Source organism: Periplaneta americana, chromosome 1, assembly GCF_040183065.1.
Source record: "Periplaneta americana isolate PAMFEO1 chromosome 1, P.americana_PAMFEO1_priV1, whole genome shotgun sequence".
In the NCBI taxonomy this organism is placed as follows: Eukaryota; Metazoa; Arthropoda; class Insecta; order Blattodea; family Blattidae; genus Periplaneta; species Periplaneta americana.
Window position 1 is genome coordinate 6,126,749 of NC_091117.1, and position 20,665 is coordinate 6,147,413.

The 20,665-nt window shown below is 35.2% G+C and overlaps 1 protein-coding gene across 1 annotated transcript; it reads left to right on the forward strand.

Moving 5' to 3' along the window:
• Positions 1 to 3,022: 3,022 nt before the first annotated feature.
• On the forward strand, positions 3,023 to 19,870 carry Arfrp1 (ADP-ribosylation factor related protein 1). The gene is made up of 5 exons (XM_069829784.1): positions 3,023 to 3,929; positions 4,058 to 4,228; positions 9,032 to 9,113; positions 9,253 to 9,424; positions 10,920 to 19,870. The coding sequence occupies exons 1-5, from the start codon at positions 3,819 to 3,821 to the stop codon at positions 11,008 to 11,010; spliced, it is 627 nt and encodes a 208-aa protein (XP_069685885.1). The 5' UTR covers positions 3,023 to 3,818; the 3' UTR covers positions 11,011 to 19,870.
• The last annotated feature ends 795 nt before the right edge of the window (positions 19,871 to 20,665 follow it).

Genomic DNA, 20,665 nt, shown 5'->3' on the forward strand with positions numbered 1-20,665 from the left:
TTGTGTTCTTTCGGAAAAATTAACATCTTTCTTCCATTATTGAAATATTAAATGCATAAAGTTAATTTATTATTTTAATGAAGTATATTAAATTCCACCATAAACTCGAAGATACCTGCGAGAAATAGGTTAATATCATTTTTGTTTGTGCAAAACGAACTGAAATCTACTATAATCGCTTCACTCATTCAAGATTATGGCGATAATTAACTATGAAACCAATTAATATTAATTTGCATTTCTCTTTACAACAATAATAATGGAAATATGAATTAATGGAGTAACTTACGTGTACCGGTACTTGTAGTGTAGGCTTACGTAGTTAACAAAGTGGGATGAGGTTAAGCAATAATAATCACACCAGAATTGGAAATAAAACGTGATCAATAAATTTTATTGTAACAGACTTTTTCTACGTCTCTAGTAAAGTAACAAATAAAAATAACAACAAAATTAACAGTTATAATTAAAAACATATCCTTTGAAAAAAAAAGTAGGCCTAAGAAATAATAATCCCACCAGAATTGAAAATAAAACGTGATCAATAAATTTCACTAAAACAAACTTAATTTTTCTACGTCTCTAGTAAAATATTATTATGCCAATTATTGTATTTTAGCCATTAACATTTTCATTACAACCAATAACGAACATTTCACAAGCATCAATGTGAAATACGCAACGAGCTAGCACTCGATGGAAATACGGCACAGTCCAAAGTCGACCGTGGACAGTCTATTGTTTCTAGTTGCTAACCGCTTGGAGCGCTTTATCGCGAGATTTGCAAAAAATCACCTCAAGCTTCGCGACTGTATATAGTAGACTGTGACGAAACTATAGCAAATTGGAAGGTGCAGCAGACAGGACTGCCAAGTGTCAGCTTTTAAAGCAAGATCAATGTCTTAATTTCAGGAATCCACAAAATACAGAGTGATTTGTTTGTAATTAATTGATTAACTAGTGGACTTACTCGTGTTAATCATGTAAGATTTGTCCGGGTTACAGCTGTTAGGTTAGTAATAATTAGTTTTAAAGTTAATTGAGGATAAGGATATAATTTCACACCAAAAAATAAGAATCACAGATGTTTGAATAAGTAAAAGTAATACTCTGCTAACAGTCTTATCTTATCGTTTATAATGCAGTGTATCATGTTTAAATGTTTTGTTTAAAAGTTAGGTAGGCTTATTTTTCTTTCTAATTAATATGGCCTATGTTATAAATATACATTAGCCTACAATATATGGAAATGCAAAAATTTTATTTTTGAGCTGCTACATTCTACGCAATTACAGGGATTCTACAATTCCCTGCCTTCCCTTTCAATTCAAAGATTGCTAAAATATCTAATAATTATATGTGATATCAAATTCATATAATTAAATTAAGTATATAATTTTAACTGTTAATATTTTAATTCTGGGTTACATCAGCTGCTTGTCTATGCGGAAGACGTGCATATGTTAGGAGAAAATCCACAAACGATTGGGGAAAACACGGGAATTTTACTGGAAGCAAGTAAAGAGATAGGTTTGGAAGTAAATTCCGAAAAGACAAAGTATATGATTATGACTCGTGACGAGAATATTGTACTAAATGGGAATATAAAAATTGGAAATTTATCTTTTGAAGAGGTGGAAAAATTCAAATAACTTGGAGCAACAGTAAGAGATATAAATGATACTCGGGAAGAAATTAAACACGGAATAAATATGGGAAATGCGTGTTATTATTCGGTTGAGAAGCTTTTATCATCCAGTCTGCTGTCAAAAACTCTGAAAGTTAGAATTTATAAAACAGTTATATTACCGGTTGTTCTTTATGGTTGAGAAACTTGGACTCTCACGTTGAGAGAGGAACATAGGTTAAGGGTGTTTGAGAATAAGGTGCTTAGGAAAATATTTGGGGCTAAGCGGGATGAAGTTACAGGAGAATGGAGAAAGTTACACAACACAGAACTGCACGCATTGTATTCTTCACCTGACATAATTAGGAACATTAAATCCAGACGTTTGAGATGGGCAGGGCATGTAGCACGTATGGGCGAATTCAGAAATGCATATAGAGTGTTAGTTGGGAGACCGGAGGGAAAAAGACCTTTAGGGAGGCCGAGACGTAGATGGGAAGATAATATTAAAATGGATTTGAGGGAGGTGGGATATGATGATAGAGACTGGATTAATCTTGCACAGAATAGGGACCGATGGCGGGCTTATGTGAGGGCGGCAATGAACCTTCGGGTTCCTTAAAAGCCATTTGTAAGTAAGTAAGTAAGTAATATCTTAATTCTGGGTTACATCAGCTGCTTGTCTATGCGGAAGACGTGCATATGTTAGGAGAAAATCCACAAACGATTGGGGAAAACACGGGAATTTTACTGGAAGCAAGTAAAGAGATAGGTTTGGAAGTAAATTCCGAAAAGACAAAGCATATGATTATGACTCGTGACGAGAATATTGTACTAAATGAAAATATAAAAATTGGAAATTTATCTTTTGAAGAGGTGGAAAAATTCAAATAACTTGGAGCAACAGTAAGAGATATAAATGATACTCAGGAAGAAATTAAACACGGAATAAATATGGGAAATGCCTGTTATTATTCGGTTGAGAAGCTTTTATCATCCAGTCTGCTGTCAAAAACTCTGAAAGTTAGAATTTATAAAACAGTTATATTACCGGTTGTTCTGTATGGTTGTGAAACTTGGACTCTCACGTTGAGAGAGGAACATAGGTTAAGGGTGTTTGAGAATAAGGTGCTTAGGAAAATATTTGGGGCTAAGAGGGATGAAGTTACAGGAGAATGGAGAAAGTTACACAACGCAGAACTGCACGCATTGTATTCTTCACCTGACATAATTAGGAACATTAAATCCAGACATTTGAGATGGGCAGGGCTTGTAGCACGTATGGGCGAATCCAGAAATGCATATAGTGTGTTAGTTGGAAGGCCGGAGGGAAAAAGACCTTTGGGGAGGCCGAGACGTAAATGGGAAGATAATATTAAAATGGATTTGAAGGAGATGGGATATGATGATAGAGAATGGATTAATCTTGCTCAGGATAGGGACGGATGGCGGGCTTATGTGAGGGCAGCAATGAACCTCCGGGTTCCTTAAAAGCCAGTAAGTAAGTAATATCTTAATTATAACATTGCTGCCCTCTTTCTAAGGTAGATTTTCCTGGATAAGGATGTAACCAACAAACTGTAATTCATGTTTCAGGAGAAAGAAAAATAAGAGGGTCATTTCATAAGTAATGGCAACTATATTATACCAGCCGTCCGCTGAGTTAGCTCTGTGGTAGCATATCTGCCTCCAGACTAGCCGGCCTGGGTTCGATTCCCGGCGGTATCAGAAATTATATGGTTACTCAAGCTATTTACTTGCTAACGTGCGAGTTCCAGTGAGCTCACTGGCGAGTTCAAGACCACAGTCTTTCTTGTTTGCCGACAGATGTCACTACCACATTCGCCCGCTCTCAGATGTTAACGCATCAACTTCCGTTTGAATTTATGAAAATTAAAGATATCCAAATTTCTGTATCTTAAATTTAATTAAACCAGTCTATGTTTTATCCTAGGACTAAGATACTTAATAGAAAGGCGAAGAATCATAGCTATTGTTACACATTAGTAGCGTGTTGCGTTTTAAGAATCAATTTCCTACTGATATTTAGAGTAATTCTTATTCTACTTAAATTTTTCATACAATTACTAGTACAGGAAGTGATGTAGAATGCTGTTCGGTAATGGACGGTGACAGACGGTGTACGAGGTATCAGGGAGCTGTTTGCAGTGTGCAACAAGTTGCTGATTGAATGAATTATAATATTGATATGTATACTCTCCTCCATGGACTGTATAAATATATTGTCCAAAAAGACGAATACTGTGTTTTAATACTAGGTTTAGACAATGCTGGAAAAACTGTAAGTAGCCTGAATGTGAATTTGACACCTAACCATAAATTACAGCAGAGTCATTATTGTCTATTAACATTTTAAGAAAACTTATTAGTCTTTACGTAGAGTTAATCATCGCTCTTTTTGTTTCTCAGACATATCTCGAGGCTGCAAAAACGAAGTTCACAAAGAACTACAAGGGAATGAATCCTAGCAAGATTACAACAACTGTAGGACTGAATATCGGTAAAATTGATATTGCAGGGATTAGACTTAATTTCTGGGACTTGGGTGGACAGGAAGAACTGCAGTCTTTATGGGACAAGGTAAGTTAGTGTTGTATTAATGTTTTAGAAGACCACTGTTCATATTTTCAATTTCAGAACTCTAGTACCCCGTATTTGATACGCGGATTCCGAAAGCCTGCGTGTAGCAATACTTTTGATAGACTAAACATTGTATTTTTCTAAGCTAAACTAAAAAAAAAAGTCAGAGAAGAAAACTCGATGATGCGAAAGCAGAATAAAATTATGAAGGTACCATAAGATAAAATAGACTTTGCTAAAAATAAAATAGTACCCTTTATTTGCGAAAACCTGCGTGTAGCAATACTTTTGATAGATTAAACATTGTATTCTTCTAAGCTAAACTAAAAGAAAGTCAGAGAAGAAAACACGATGATGGGAAAGCAAAATAAAATTATGAAGGTACCATAAAATGGAATAGACTTTGCCAAAAATAAAATTAAACCAGTAGGAAAAATTACAGTCTATTTACTTTGAATAATGTGGCAAAAGATTAGTAGTCAGTCTTCAAAACTGTTGCTGCTTTAACACTGACACTCACTAACTAGCAATGCTTATCCCATACCTCGTAAAATAACACAGAAGCAGCAGATATTTATATTCTCCAGATTAGTAGAATTAATGTTATTACTTAATCCATTTTTACAGCAATTTACAAAAATCTACATACCGTAAATTTGGAGGTAAACTCCATCATCCTGTCTACTTCAGACTTTTCCTCCATATTTAATATCAGGTTTTGACTTAGCAACCATAAATGATGTTCTTTTGTTTAACAAATTGTCAGAGCCTACTAATTTATAAACATCACTCATTGATTAAGTTATTTCTTTAATGTTTTATACATAAGTTCGGAACAGGTGCATTATAGATACCGCCAGTTAATCTATCACCTTAAAAAAAAGGTCAACGGAAGTAGCAGTTCGATAAATGAAATTATCTATGAAATAGAATCTATGTTGTTATAGCACGTATATACAGTCACGAAGCTTGAGTTGATGAGGTTGCTAGGAACAATAGACTGTGCAGGTACTATTTCGCATTGTCTGTAATGAGGCGATAGTAGCGATCCTAGTGGTTAGCAACTATCTATGGATGCATATTTGTTACATATTGAGCTTCGTGGCTGTATATACTAGACTGTGATTATTAGAGCGGTGCAGACGGAGCACATGACAGACAGAATGGCATCATAGCAAGGGTTCCGACGTTACTCGGCGTGTTCCCTGTGTACAAGCGACAGTCATGTACACGATGTGTTGACGTACAGACGACACAATAGAAATGACACAGTTCTCTAACGTTTCTACAATTAATTTCCTACAGATACTTTAGTAAGATTTCAAAATTACAAAACTAATTAACCATTTCATCCTAAACAAATAATATACTGTATAAATGTATGATTTCATACAGAATGCAAACAAAATCACTGTTTATTTGTAACGGGTTCATGATATTCTATTCGCAAAAGCACTTGAAAAATTGTTTTTTGTTTTTTCTTTTCTTTACAATGAGTGTGATTTATTAATGCACATGTGATACGTTATCAGATTTCTTCCAAATATTGTTACAATGCACAAAAAATGACATTTGTACGTTATTAACAGAAAACGATTTTCGTCTACCTGATAGCATGGCCTTATATGTGGAGAAGCTTCTTTCTACGTCTGTTGAGACAACTGGGGCATACGTAAAATCCTGTAAAACATTTTTTTCAACTTCTGTTAGTTCTTCAAAAGAATCCTTATCTCCAGAAATACTGTCACTAATCTTTCAGAGTTTATAATATCCACCATTTTTTTCAACTTATTTGTTATTTTCGCAGATATTATTTTACCAATTTTATCGTCTACTTGAGTCACTTTCTTCCAGATATTTCGCAGTAGGGAAATGTGATCAACCAGTTTTGTACCAGACTTTTCTAAAACTGTTATACAATCAGGAATAAACCCATAATTCGATTCAATGTATTCCAATTTGTTTTATGCTTGAATCAATAAAAAATATCACCATATTCGGAATTAAGTCTCTTAAACTTTGCCGAACGAATTTGCTCTGCCTTAGGCATCGTAACACTAGAACCGAACTGTTCTTATGTTTCTTCAGTATTGACGTTTGCTTTACTAAGCTGTACCTACTGCTTGCAGCTATCCTGTGCACCGCAGAGTCAGACCTCTGCAGGTACACAAGGTGAATTTACAACCCTTGCCCTGTTGCCGGTGTGTCTAACAACTGCTCCCTTTGCATTGCTCTAGTGATTATAGTGTGTCACGCATTTTACTTTCTCTGAAAAAGTGATCTCCTGTTGTATATTGCATACTCATTGCTTTCTCTATGGTGTAACAATCTTGTCTACTATTTCTCGTCGAAATATTTCGGTATCCCGACAATTCGTACTAGTAAATTTGTACCACGACAATTTGTCCCAAGAATCAAGTTCGTCCCAGCACAATTAGTTGTGATTTCAAGGAAATATCAATATGATTAATTGTAGAAAGAGGCAGAAATTATTTGAAATCATTGCACAACAGTTTTCTTACGTTGCTTAATATAACAGTCGTGAATTTAGAACGAAAGCAAAAGTAAGGCAGAAGTACCGAGTAGAAATTTAGAAAAAGTAAAAATTTAGGCATAGGTAACATTGTGGGACACCCACATCTAACGATATCTGAGAAAGGCAAACCCAAATTAATTTGTGATACCTGTACACAAAGTATAGAGAGGTCTACTAAGTTGTATTATTTAATATTGGATTTTACTCTACACTTCACTCAGCCTCCTATAAAATTGAGTACCGGGTCTTTCCCGGGGGTAAAAGGCGGTCAGAGCTTGGTGCCGACCACACCACCCCATTCTAGTGTCGAGGTCACGGAAAGCATGGGGCTCTACCTCCATGCCCCCCAAGTGCCTTCATGGCATGTTACGGGGATACCTTTACCGTCTTACCTTTTACAGCTTATGTAATGGTGTATACCCTTAAAATTTGTGATATAAAAGGTTTCTCCAAAAACTGGAACTTATTTGGTGCCAGCTTAGGACGAATTTTGTAAAATTACCAATTTGCTTTATAACTAATAATTTGGGACGAATTGTCGCGGTAAAAATTGTCAGGGACAAATTGTAATACATTCCCAAATTTCTGCATAACAGCAGAGTCCCTCTATATGTATAATTATTATTGAAGGGGTCAGAATAAAATATCCAAAGCCACACTTTCAACAAAATAGTAATATACGTTACAAGAGCGGTATGTTGACGTTTTCATGTTCGAGGAAAAGATTGAAAAAGCGAAATGTAGTTGAGCTTTTTTAATTTCCGAGAACATGAAAACAAACATACCAGTCGTGTATCATACATTATTTTGTGCGAAGATCGTTTATTACATACCTGAAAGACGAATTTCTAATTAGTTGCAATGAAATCTCCATGTTGGTTTCTGTTTAATGACGGCAACTTCAGAAAACCAAAATATCTTTCTTCAACATTGTTGCTTTAAAATGTTTTCTGTGTTTACTAATCTGCAGCAGGCCGTGATATACGTCTGTCTTTTTTTCCCCCAGTCTATAAATGCGAACTAAAACAAACGGTAAGGTTATGTAATGATTTATTTTTCATTTTAATATTTTAACAGTATTATTTATATAACATATTGCAGTAATAACATCGGCATCTGGAATCTTGTTGATTTTTTCACGGCTTCCTTAATGTTACTTGTATCAGGAATGCAATAAGTTTCGTGGAGTAGTAGACTTTACTTAATTTTTGCAAATATTTAAAAATAATAATTAACATTGCAATTTAGGTGAAATTGCAGTGGTAAGTTTCCAATTTATAATTATCACTATGTTAAACATCTCTAAAAATAATATGTTAAAAGCCTAAAGCAGTAAAATGAATGTCGCGCTTAAGCGGTAAGAAGAGGGAAATTGTTATGTGTGTTAGGTTGGGAATACTGAATGTGGTATTTCACACTTACCGCGTATTGGTTCTGTGCGGAAAACAAGCAAATATGCACGATCTCGCACAAAAAACAATTTGTGCGAATTCATTTCTTACAGATATGGGGAAGCTACTATCAAAATATTATATAAGTTACTCAATGACATAAGTATACGCTGAAGAAATTATGATACCGCACCTAATAGCATTGGACTCTGAACCATCAATATCCTCCACTGTAAAATCTTGTCTTTGTGGCTTAGGATTATATCACTCTCACCCCTTCAATATTAACAGTTGAGATGTGGAGCCAGAAATCTTGACCTGTAATGTTCTTCTGACGTGAAAACCTTTGTTTCTATAGTAACCACAGCTTACTACAGTAATAACGCTATGAATCTAAGCCAGACCTGTCCAATAAGACAAGAATTTCATTATATAGGCCTATTGTTACGAAATTGTCCAGACTTTTACAAGGTCCTAAGACTAGCAGAATTTATTGCAATTGGTGATATATCTGTTGCCATCTTTATTGACTTTTTTTTTTTGTGTACTTTATAATGTTTAAATGTAACTTAATTGAAATGTAAATTATAATCTTTCTGGTTTAATTCTTTCCGTCAGTATCCTTGTACATATTCAGCAGTACTATTGTATTAGCACATTCTAGTATATACAATCATGAAGCTTGAGTTGTTGAGGTTGCTAGGAACAATAGACTGTGCAGGTACTATTTTGCATTGTCTGTAATGAGGCGATAGTAGCGATTCTAGTGGTTAGCAACTATCTATGGATGCATATTTATTACATATTGAGCTTCGTGACTGTATATACTAGACTGTGATATTAGTCTGTTATATTGACGTGTGTGTTTTGTTACAGTATTACGCAGAGTCACATGCTTTAATTTATATTGTGGATTCGTCAGACAGAGACCGAATACCTGATTCAAAGGAAGCATTTGGTAATAGAAATTTTTTTTTTAAGTATCACATTTTCTTTACTGTTACGTGAATTTATTAATTTATCGGCTTATGACATACATTGCTAATAAACACAATTGACTAATAGCACATTCTTTGATGTTGTTTTGTTGTCCATAGATAAAATGATTTCCAGCAACTGCTTGAATGGAGTTCCTCTGCTGGTGCTAGCAAACAAACAAGATATTCCTGACTGTATGGGAGTGCGTGAGGTGAAGCCAATTTTTAACCAGAGTGCGCATCTGATTGGTCGCAGGGATTGCATGGTGATGCCCGTCTCTGCTCTCACAGGGTTTGTATGAAATATCTATTATACATACTCTTGTATACTGCTCACTTCTTCACATTATTTAAGCATTGAATATTGCAGGTTCTTGTACAGCAGGGAAGTTACATGGATGTTGCTTTCCACCGAAAGTAGCTGTTTCAGTAGGAAGTATGATATCATCGCTGCGCTTCCAAAATCCGCTATTTGCATTTAAACAGATTTTTCAGGAGAAAGAAAAAAGCATTGTCACTTTTAATTCCCTTGATTTTCAAAGCTGCTTTCGGTATAATTTCGTAATTTTTCATGTATTGATTGGAACATTTCTTGCAATAATTGAAGGGTTCAGAACTATAGTGGGCCAAGCGCCATTTACTAAAACAGTAGAAAACAAGGGTTAAAATTAAGTTATTACCATAATTCAATGAAAACATATAGCAAGTAATATAAAGTATACACATATAACTAAGTGGTATGTCAATCTTTATTAAACTATGGTATTCACTTAACTTTGCTCTAGAGTATGCCATTAGGAAAGTCCAGGATAACAGAGAGGGTTTGGAATTGAATGGATTACATCAGCTGCTTGTCTATGCGGATGACGTGAATATGTTAACAGAAAATCCACAAACGATTAGGGAAAACACGGGAATTTTACTGGAAGCAAGTAAAGAGATAGGTTTGGAAGTAAACTCCGAAAAGACAAAGTATATGATTATGTCTCGTGACCAGAATATTGTACGAAATGGAAATATAAAAATTGGAGATTTATCCTTCGAAGAGGTGGAAAAATTCAAATATCTATAGAGCAACAGTAACAAATATAAATGATACTCGGGAGGAAGTTAAACACAGAATAAATATGGGAAATGCCTGTTATTATTCGGTTGAGAAGCTTTTATCATCCAATCTGCTGTCAAAAAATCTGAAAGTTAGAATTTATAAAACAGTTATATTACCGGTTGTTCTGTATGGTTGTGAAACTTGGACTCTCACTTTGAGAGAGGAACATAGGTTAAGGGTGTTTGAGAATAAGGTGCTTAGGAAAATATTTGGGGCTAAGAGGGTTGAAGTTACAGGAGAATGGAGAAAGTTACACAACACAGAACTGCACGCATTGTATTCTTCACCTGACATAATTAGGAACATTAAATCCAGACGTTTGAGATGGGCAGGGCATGTAGCACGTATGGGCGAATCCAGAAATGCATATAGAGTGTTAGTTGGGAGGCCGGAGGGAAAAAGACCTTTAGGGAGGCCGAGACGTACATGGGAAGATAATATTAAAATGGATTTGAGGGAGGTGGGATATGATGATAGAGAATGGATTAATCTTGCTCAGGATAGGGACCAATGGCGGGCTTATGTGAGGGTGGCAATGAACCTCCGGGTTCCTTAAAAGCCAGTAAGTAAGTATTCACTTAACTTTAACCCTTGTTTTCTTCGTTTTTAATAAATGGCGCTTGACCCACTATGGCTCTAAACCATTCAATTGATGTACTTCATTTGTTTCTTTTTACAGAGATGGTATTGATGAAGGCATACGATGGCTGGTGGACTGCATTAAGCGAAATAGTGAAATCAGACCACCAAGAAATCAAGATGACACCTAACTTCGAAAATGTAAATAGACTTTTCTTTGTTAAAGACACTGAAATGGTATTGTGTATGTATATTCGGTATAAAAGTGCGTGATTATGAGTGAAGGTTTGTTTTATAATTAAAAACTTTTTAAAATAGAACTATTAAACTATAGAATTTATTTCAAATTATGTGCAAAATCCTGTTTCGTCTTGAATTCTACACTGCCATTACTATCTTCTTCATATGTTTTTAAAGCTGTTTGAGAATTCTTTAACAGTACTTCCACTGCAAACAACAAATGCCGTGCAGTGTTAATGTTTAGTTTTCGTTTCATAGAACTTCTGATAATTTGGCTGAAGAAAGGAATGGAATGGGAGAGCCAGAGGGGAAATTCCCTTTTCCCGAAGTGAAAAATAAATTTCTTCCTTCCAGGGATTTCAGTTGCATCTATTGTATATCATATTTTAATTTTAGCTGTTCATAAGATTACCTTAAAAAAATATTGAATCCTTTGTCTTCAGTTATACCACGAATTGAATGAAATTCCTAACTTGATTTTAGCAGATACAGAATCAGTTAATATAGAACCTCAGTTTTTTTTATACAACCCTCGTAGGTCAGATTTTGCAGTAGTGACACTCTTCCAGAACAGTTGAAGCTGTGGTTCCACTATGATGATTATCACCCAGCGTATGTAGCTGAGCTGTTTTCTTTACAGCGAACATGGTCGTCTTTCCTATCGAAAGTGAAGGGTACACGGGAAAAACGAACAATGTCACAATGCTGTTAAGGCTGATGTCATTATTTAATTCACTGTATTACTACAAACTTGAGTGTTTTTACCAAAATTAGTAAAGGAGAATTAAAACCACGGATACACTCATTATTTCCTTCATTTCAAGTAGAAACATCAATAAATTTTGCAGTAATACAATAGCGTGCAAATTAATCCGAACACGACATATTTCTACATTTTCTGTCATTGTTGGCCTCACATCTGCTCATACCGCTTTAATTGACATCTGTAGTATGTGTAATTCCATTGTTGAAGGTCTGTCATTTTTTTTTATAATATATGTGACATTTTGCCTGTCGTTTTGTACTTTTAAGCATTTCAGTTGTGTTGAAGACTTAATACTGCAATCCTGTGTACATTCTGTCGTCTTCACAAATGGATACAACTCCACGAAAACGGTCTAAAATTATAACATTAGCAGAGCATTCTTCTATGACGCAGAGGCAAATCGCTGCAGAATGTCACATCGGTTTGGCTACTGTTAATTCGATCATAAAACAATACAGGGAGACTGGATCCATCAAACCCCAGAAAAAAGGAAACTGTGGCCGGAAAAGGAAGACTTCACCTGCAGATGATCGTTTAATTGTCAGGAAAAGTAAATTAAATCCTAGACTAACTGCTGTCGACTTAACCCGCGAGTTAATGGCTACCATTGGGGCGAATATTCACGTCACAACAGTGCGGCGTAGGCTTTTGGAAGCTGGACGAAGGGCTCGTAAGCCTATTAAGAAGCAACTGCTAACCCCTGTTATGTGCAAAAAACGCTTAATGTGGGCAAAATTACATCAACACTGGACAGTGAATGACTGGAAGAATGTACTTTTTTCTGATGAGTCTCATTTCGAGGTCCACGGCCACCATGTTTCTTGCGTATGGAAAGGATCCGAAAAAGTAACAGCAGCTCATCTCCAACAAGCACCCAAATACCCCCCTAAAGTAATGTTTTGGGGTTGTTTTACACATGAAGGGCCTGGAACATTAGTACCTATCAAGGGTATGATGAATTCTGACAAATATATTCACTTTTTGGAAACCAGAATCGTACCCCAGCTGCAAAAATCATTTCGGATGGCAGAGGTGTGTTCCAACAAGACCTGGCACCATGCCATACGTCTCGAAAAACTACAGAATTCTTCAACAGGAAGAATATTCAGGTACTCCCCTGGCCAGGCAACTCACCCGACATCAACCCCATTGAGAACTTGTGGTCAATTTGCAAAAGAAGAATGCAAAAAATGGATTGTTCTACAAAGGAGAAGATGATTTCTGCCCTAATTGGTGTATGGTTTCGCGATGAAGAAATGAAGAATATTTGTGGAAAATTAGTGGAATCCATGCCAAATCGTCTCAGAGCTGTTATTAGGAACAAGGGAGGCCACATAGATTACTGAGGTATGTCTTAGATTCTTTTTTTTTTATCCCGTTTGAGTGTTTTTGCATAAGTAATTACGTTGTTCGGATTAATTTGCACGCTACTGTATACTGAAATAAATCACTCTCTCACCCTTAATGGAAATGTGACATTGTTTGTTCTTCCTGTGTACCCTTCAAATATTAGGGCCTATGCCATCAGAAAATTAGGTAGCATTAACTGAGTTTGGAGGCAATAATTCTGCTGAATCATTTAGCTTTGGAGGTCGGAGACAAGTTTAAGGCTTATTTTGCTAGTAAAAAAGGAAGAGCTAAATAGTATCAGTGAGATACATTGTTGTATTTATGTCATTTTGATCAGAGAATTTTTTAGCTCCATTTATTTAGAGGTAATCGAGCAGCATTCGCTCAGTGATGATCACCATAGCGGAACTATACCTTAAGATTCTCTTTGCTTTAAAAACTGCGTATTAACAGAAGCTGTACATGCTACTGATATTATTTTATTTCACTTCTTAGCTAAAACTAGTAAATGGCCTACTCATAGCACTGCGTGGTGTAGCCATGACGTGTACATAATAATAATAATAATAATAATAATAGTAATACCAAGCACTGTGACATAGTGTTTAACACGTCTGCCTTCTATTTGAAAGGTTTGGGGTTCGATACCAAGAGCAGACTACCCTCACTTGTGTTCTCCAAGTCTCTCTAGAGTCTAGGCCAGTGGTTTCCATAGTGTGGGTCGCGACCCCCTGGGGGCTCGTATAAAAAGCTGAAAAGGGATCACAAGATGATTAACAAAAAACAAAAAAAGCCTCATTAACATACACTTATGTTGTATTTAGAAACATAAACAATGTTGAATATAAAAAAAAAAAGTTTGAATACTGGTAGTTACTTATTTATGGCTTTTAAGGAACCCGGAGATTCATTGCCGTCCTCACATAAGCCCGCCATCGATCCCTATCCTGTGCAAGATTAATCCTTTGCTGTGCTCGTGCCAGAGAATCAGTCCCATTCTGAGGCTTATTGTATGGTTTCGTAACAAGCTGTTTTTTTTACGGTGATGGGTTGTTAACCCTTCGCCCAACCCCCAAGCTGGAGGACCACCCCTTACCTGCTGTCCACGACTGCTTATTCAATATATTCACAGCTACCCTCCATATCTGGAGGCCGTCTCCTCTATCCGCAACCTGAGGACACGCCATGCCGTGGTGATAGGGACCCACAGTACTGGTAGTTATAAAGTAAAAAATAATCAACGCTTTAAATGTGCCTGTTTTTCAGAAAATAGCTTCACAGATCTGGACTGTGCATTCCACACACACATTGATGTTTTAAATTTAAATAAGATTTCTCGCTTTTGTATTGATGACGGACATAGACGAGAAACTTATTTTGCATAAATATGAGGTTGCAAATATTTCTTCTTTTGTAAGCTCGAGGTATTCTTGCATTCTTTGATCCAAAACTGGTTTGTGCTTTGCGAATGAAAAAGTTTTGGTTTCAACATTCCATCATGAGATACATATTTCAATGTTGTTGTTTAGTCAACTGTCTGAAGATAGGTCTGAACCTCACAAGTGATACCAATATGGGACCACTTAGGACGCAACTAAGCCAAGAGATAATGGGATAGGGTGGCCAGTTTCTTTCCCCCTCTATTTCAATGAGTCTTTCCTTAATTTTTTTTTTTAATTTCATCCAGTTGAACACAGCTGTCTAAAAATGGATTCAGTATCCATTTGTGACAGTTTGAATTGTTTTGAGTTTTCTCCGGAAAATATTCAAAAAGCTGTTGTTTAAAATTGTGCAAATTTAATTTTATGTTCACAAAAAAAAAAAAAACTCAGAATTTATTGTAGCTAAATTTTTCACGAGTTATACACTTGAATAAATCTTTTTCTTTTTTTTGTCAAGTGATGTCGACCAGAAATTTAGTTTCCTTATAAATCGTTCAATTTTAACCCTGGCTCTTATTATGTTGACATCATGATAAACTACTACTCAAAGTGAATAATTTCATAATTTCAAGGGAAAAATTGTTCAAGGGCCGGGTAATGAACCCAGGAACAATACCAGACCCCGGCTAAATTATTCCCCTTATATCCACATACCTCAAGTGGATTGACAGAACATCACAGCCCGCATTGAGTGCACACTTTGTGTGTAACTTACAATTTACAAATTTATTTACAATTTACATTTGAATTGAATACATATGAATAGATACCCGAAATGAGCATAATGCTCGTGCTCGGGTACAGTCCAGTAGTCTACATAAATTTTACAGGGTTCAAATAATAATACTGATGATAGAAATAATAGTAACAATAGTAATAATAATAATAATAATAATAATAATAGAATAATCGTGACAGAAATGATACAAAGATTGTAATACAAAATAATTCATTAATAATAATAATAATAATAATAATAATAATAATAACAGTGATAAAACAAAAATATTTACAATAATAAAATAAATACTAAGACGGATAAAATAAAATATAAAACCACTAGCGAGAGTTAACACAACTTAAATAAGCATATAATAACCGGAAAAAATGACGAACTCGAAAATCAACAGAAAAGTTCGTTGTATCGCAGACGACAGCAACCGCCGTATTGACATTGTGTTGTAGGGGGGGAGCTGAAAGTCTACGTAACTGCCGTTCTCTTCGAATCTTCTCGTACAGTGATGATTTACTTAATTTTGTGGTTTTCTGTTAACGAACAGTACTGTGTATTACACAAATCTGGCTTTCAGGTGTACCTCCCTGTAAAGGTGGCATGAATAATTTTTTTCTTCAAATTATTCAAACCAGCTTTACAAGCAGCTATACCTGAAAGCCAGATTTATATACTACTCAAAGTGTTTAAGTGTTCGAAATTATATCAGCAAGAAAGGTCAGTATAAGAAACTGAAGAGAAAAGGAAAATAAGTTTCCATATTCCGATTTCTTCTCTTGCAGGTACATCAGAAGTTGGATGGTATCCACTGGGTTTGAGTAAAATTATCATTGTTTTCGATTTGTATTTTTCGAATGGGGTTAAGTACCAGTACGTCATGGGAGTTCACAAACAAAATTCTCGTTAAAAGTGGGTCACGCCTTCAAAAAGTTTGGGAACCACTGATCTAGGTGAATGCTAGGATACTGCCTATTACGGAAAATCATGACCTACTTCTTTCCCAATCCTGTAACGGCACTTTTCCGGACATAGTCCCTTCTACATGTCCTAGGAATTCGTAATGAGAATTTCGAAACATCCGGTATTACAGGTTGCATGACAGAAGCTGGTAGCACAACTGTGTAAGGATATAAAAGAAACACACTATATTTCCAGGTATTCAAACTAGAGATATACGGAATAACTACGTGATTTTTGTTTGAAGTGTCATTAATTTTTATTTACAATAAATTAGTTACATTCTTGACACTGCAAAAGGCAATATTTAAAATACCGTATATACGCGAATATTCCTCGCATATTTTTTTTCCGGAATTTAGCGAAGAAAAACTGGTGTGCGCGCATTATTTTGAAGTAAGGTTGGTACCGGTTAGCCTCAAACACTTTTTTAATTTCCACTCCTAAAATTAGGGTGCGCGGATTATTCGATGGCGCGGAATATTCGCGTATATACGGTATATTTACCCTTCTTGGCCTTACAAAAATGTTGTATATCAGTAGAGAATCGAAGGGGTTGGAATGAGATAGTCCAAAGCCACACTTTTAACAAAAATGTTTTTATATGCGAGTCCATTTCTTATATTATGGAGAAGCTAGTAGTAAAACATTATAAAAATTACTCAACAAATGACGTTAGTATATGCTGAAGAAATTATGATACTGCATCTAATAGCATTGGAATCTAAACCTTTAATATGCTCTCCTGTAAAATTTTGTCTATGTGGCTTCTCACCCCTACAATTATCAGCATAAGTTTTTTTCATTGAATAAGATAATTTAATATTAACAATGATGGTAAATTAATTGTTTGAAAGGGAAATTTATGATCAAGACTAGAACAATATTTAAAAATGTTTGTCATATACATTCCAACTTGCTTCTAATATACAGGGTGATCCATTTATTGTTCAACTCGAACATCCTTTTTTAAGTCGATCTAAATGAAAGAGAGAGCAGTGTTGAATTGTTTAGGAGTGATGTAGATTTGGTTTTTTCCATTGCTGGTAACAAAAAAAGGAAATCGCAATTTTTTTTTTTAAGATTTACTCTACTTTCATCTTCAGGTGAACAAAAAATTGGGATGACAAGGGGTTCTTACTAGTTGGGACCATTACAAACAGCAAAATCTGCTTGACAGAGCAGCAAATGCTTGGAGATTGCAATGGATAAAGTCTAATCTACACCTGTCCTATCCTTTTCATAGCTACAAAAGGTTGTTCAGAGGTGATGAGATGACAATATGATTTTAATGGATGAATTATGAAATGATAGTCGCTTTTCTTTTTCACCACAAATTATTCACTGTCTATAGGGAAATTAATCCTGGGTTGTGCAGCATTTTGATCATTTTTTACCCTGATCACATATATATCTCAATTTGTCCAGTTCTATGTTATGAAATGGCAACATAAAAAGACAATAATAACCAGAGCCTTCACTGTCGAAAAGGCATTTTTTTGGTAACAACCGCTAGATGGAAGTACAGTTACTCCACAGTATAAGAAGAATCAGTAGGGACAACTCTTGTCGGCACCTTTGATGTTATTGGTACTAAATTCAAGCTCAGTAAGGTCTAGTTCTCAATGAATCCAACTATGTCGCTAGTATCAAACCACTATCAAAATATTAGTAAAATATTTATTTATTTATTTTATTGGTCAGTAATACGAATAATCTTGTATGCATATTATCTATCATTAATATTATGTCGCTAGGAAGTCAAAATACTTATATCCATTGTTGATGTTCATGTCCGCACTTCACCGCAACGGACGCCGTAATGTATTTTGTTGTACTTGGATCAGGTTTACCAACATAAGCCTCAAGCAGTGACTTGAACGTTAGCGTCAATTAGTGAATGTTTTCATGATGATTGCATATGGAAGTAATTATTATTCTGGTTATATTGCCATTCCTTTGCCTCATGTCTTTAAAATTGTTAAAAGATGAGTAATGAATGTTTTCAGTTAATATTAAATTATGCCAGCCTGTCGTAGATGGAGATCCATCTGGTGGAGGTTCCAGATAATACACCCGGTTTCGTGACATGCGCCCTCAGAATTTGTTCCCACGAAGTGGCTTAGGTGTCTTTACTGTATGTTCTCTATACTGTGGTTACTCCATGCAGATTCCATAAGGGTTATAACATGACTACTTTTGCAGTTGCTAGATGGCAGCATAGTTTAATTGATAAAAGTGGTTGCCTTGAAAGTCTGATCAATCTGTTATATGTTATCAGGGGTTTTTGTTATGATTGGAAACTTGAAGTTCCTAAATATTATTTGAAGATATTATTTATAAGTCCAAAATGTACCATTTATTCTGTTATGAAAAGTAATAATAATAATAAAATACAAGCTTTTGTTAAATTGTAACTTGAACACAAATGCAACACTGTAACATTTTCTGTTTAAAATAATCGATTAAATGGTGATCTTATCGTGTTAATTATGTAAGCCTGTGTGGCTTACAGCTGTTTTGGTGCTACTTGACACCATCCTCAGAGCCTACTAGATCTCGGCGCTATCTCAACTTCGCTGCCTGTTTTGTAGGTGCATGGAAATCCTACACAGACAACCCAAAATCCAAAAACTCAACACACTAGAACAATATGAAATATGCAGACACACTAGAACACACCCCAATCGAATTCTCAACACACAGATCAATTTCAGAACACACACACTATTTGACACAACTCTTCAGCACACAAATGCACCCACACAACAGGCAGCGAAGCTGAGATAGCTCCAAGATCTAGTAGGCTCTGAGGATGGTGTCAAATAGCACCGAAACAGCTGTAAGCCACACAGGCTTACATAATTAACACGAGTAAGATCGCCATTTAATCAATTATTTATATTCAAGTGTTAAAAGTAGTGTACGAAAGATGCAACGTGGATTTTCTGTTTACTAACAGGTTAGGGAAATTTCTTTAGATGTTTAGTCCTGCCAGACCAAACTTCATTACATTTTGTGATCAGCCATTATCCTCTTCCCCTTTTCTTTCAGTTATTTTCCGTTGTTATAAGTTCCTTAATCAACACTAAACAAATTTGTTAGCATTTACTATACTATTTATATTGACATTTTCTGTATAGTAATAGTTAAATATGATTGAATTGAAAAATGAATGTGCTGTTAATACAGGGTGGTCAGATTATTTTTCGGCCAGTAGAGCGCTGGAGCTGACGCAACAACATGATGGCCATGTTACTGGATACCCGTGGCTGCTTTGTGCAATCAGTTGAGTCCAAGTGCTGCTATCGCGTGGTTTGTTTCACAAAGAATAGACATTACTGTCAGTGTTCTTTATTTCCGTATAATTTCCATATGGTTTTTCAAGTGTAATTGCAATCCTGGGAGTCGGTCACATTCAGCTTCTGTGCTCCATGGGCCAAAAGATAGGCCTAATCTGAATGCTCTGTAGTATTATGTAATATTATAATGACTTATTTTGGTTGTGCAAGACAGCTGTGTATGAACAGAAAGACATGATAATTAAAACATTTTATTATAAAGTTGTGTCTTTATTTCAACTTAAAGTTCTTATATTTTTTAGTTGTAAAAATCCAAATAGATAATTAATCAATCATACATAGCTAGACTAATGAACATAACAATTCGACATTAAATCGTTAAAGGTGTTAAGGTTATGCACTACTGAAGATTTTGATAAATTATATCATTTTTTTTTTTATTTTTGCGCTAAAAAATATACGGTTTCATGAAAATTTTGTCTCAATATCTTAATTACAAGTATAGTTTTATATAATTTGGTAGCAGTTGTGTTAAAGTAGACTGTGCTGAAAAAAAAATGCAGAGTCGAAGTCTCTATTAAATCCATACATATAATTTGAACTGGTAATGGAAATTACGGGAAAATGGCGGAACGGATTTTAATAAATGACCCCTCATTTTGAAGCTTAGAACCCGAAGTTTTTCAGAAAAATAGTAACTTTCAGTGAAGCGTTAGTTTTCCTACATAATTTTCCTATTTTCCAAAATCCATCTTTCGTCAGTTTTGAGAACTAATTGCATCATTTCCGAATAAAACAAAACACACACTAGCCTACAATAAACAATAGGCTATTACATGAAGGTCATGACCTGCAGGATTACTGACATATTCAGAGCTCAAATTCAATTGGTTTTTAAAAACTTCAAGGCTTACTAAAAGTAATTTACAGGTCTGATTCTGCGATGTGTAATTTTATGAGTACAGCTGTGTATTGGATATTAAAATCTATAAAATTTGAGATTGTTTGATGACATTATTATCATTAGAAATTAAATATTATAATTAATGCCATGAT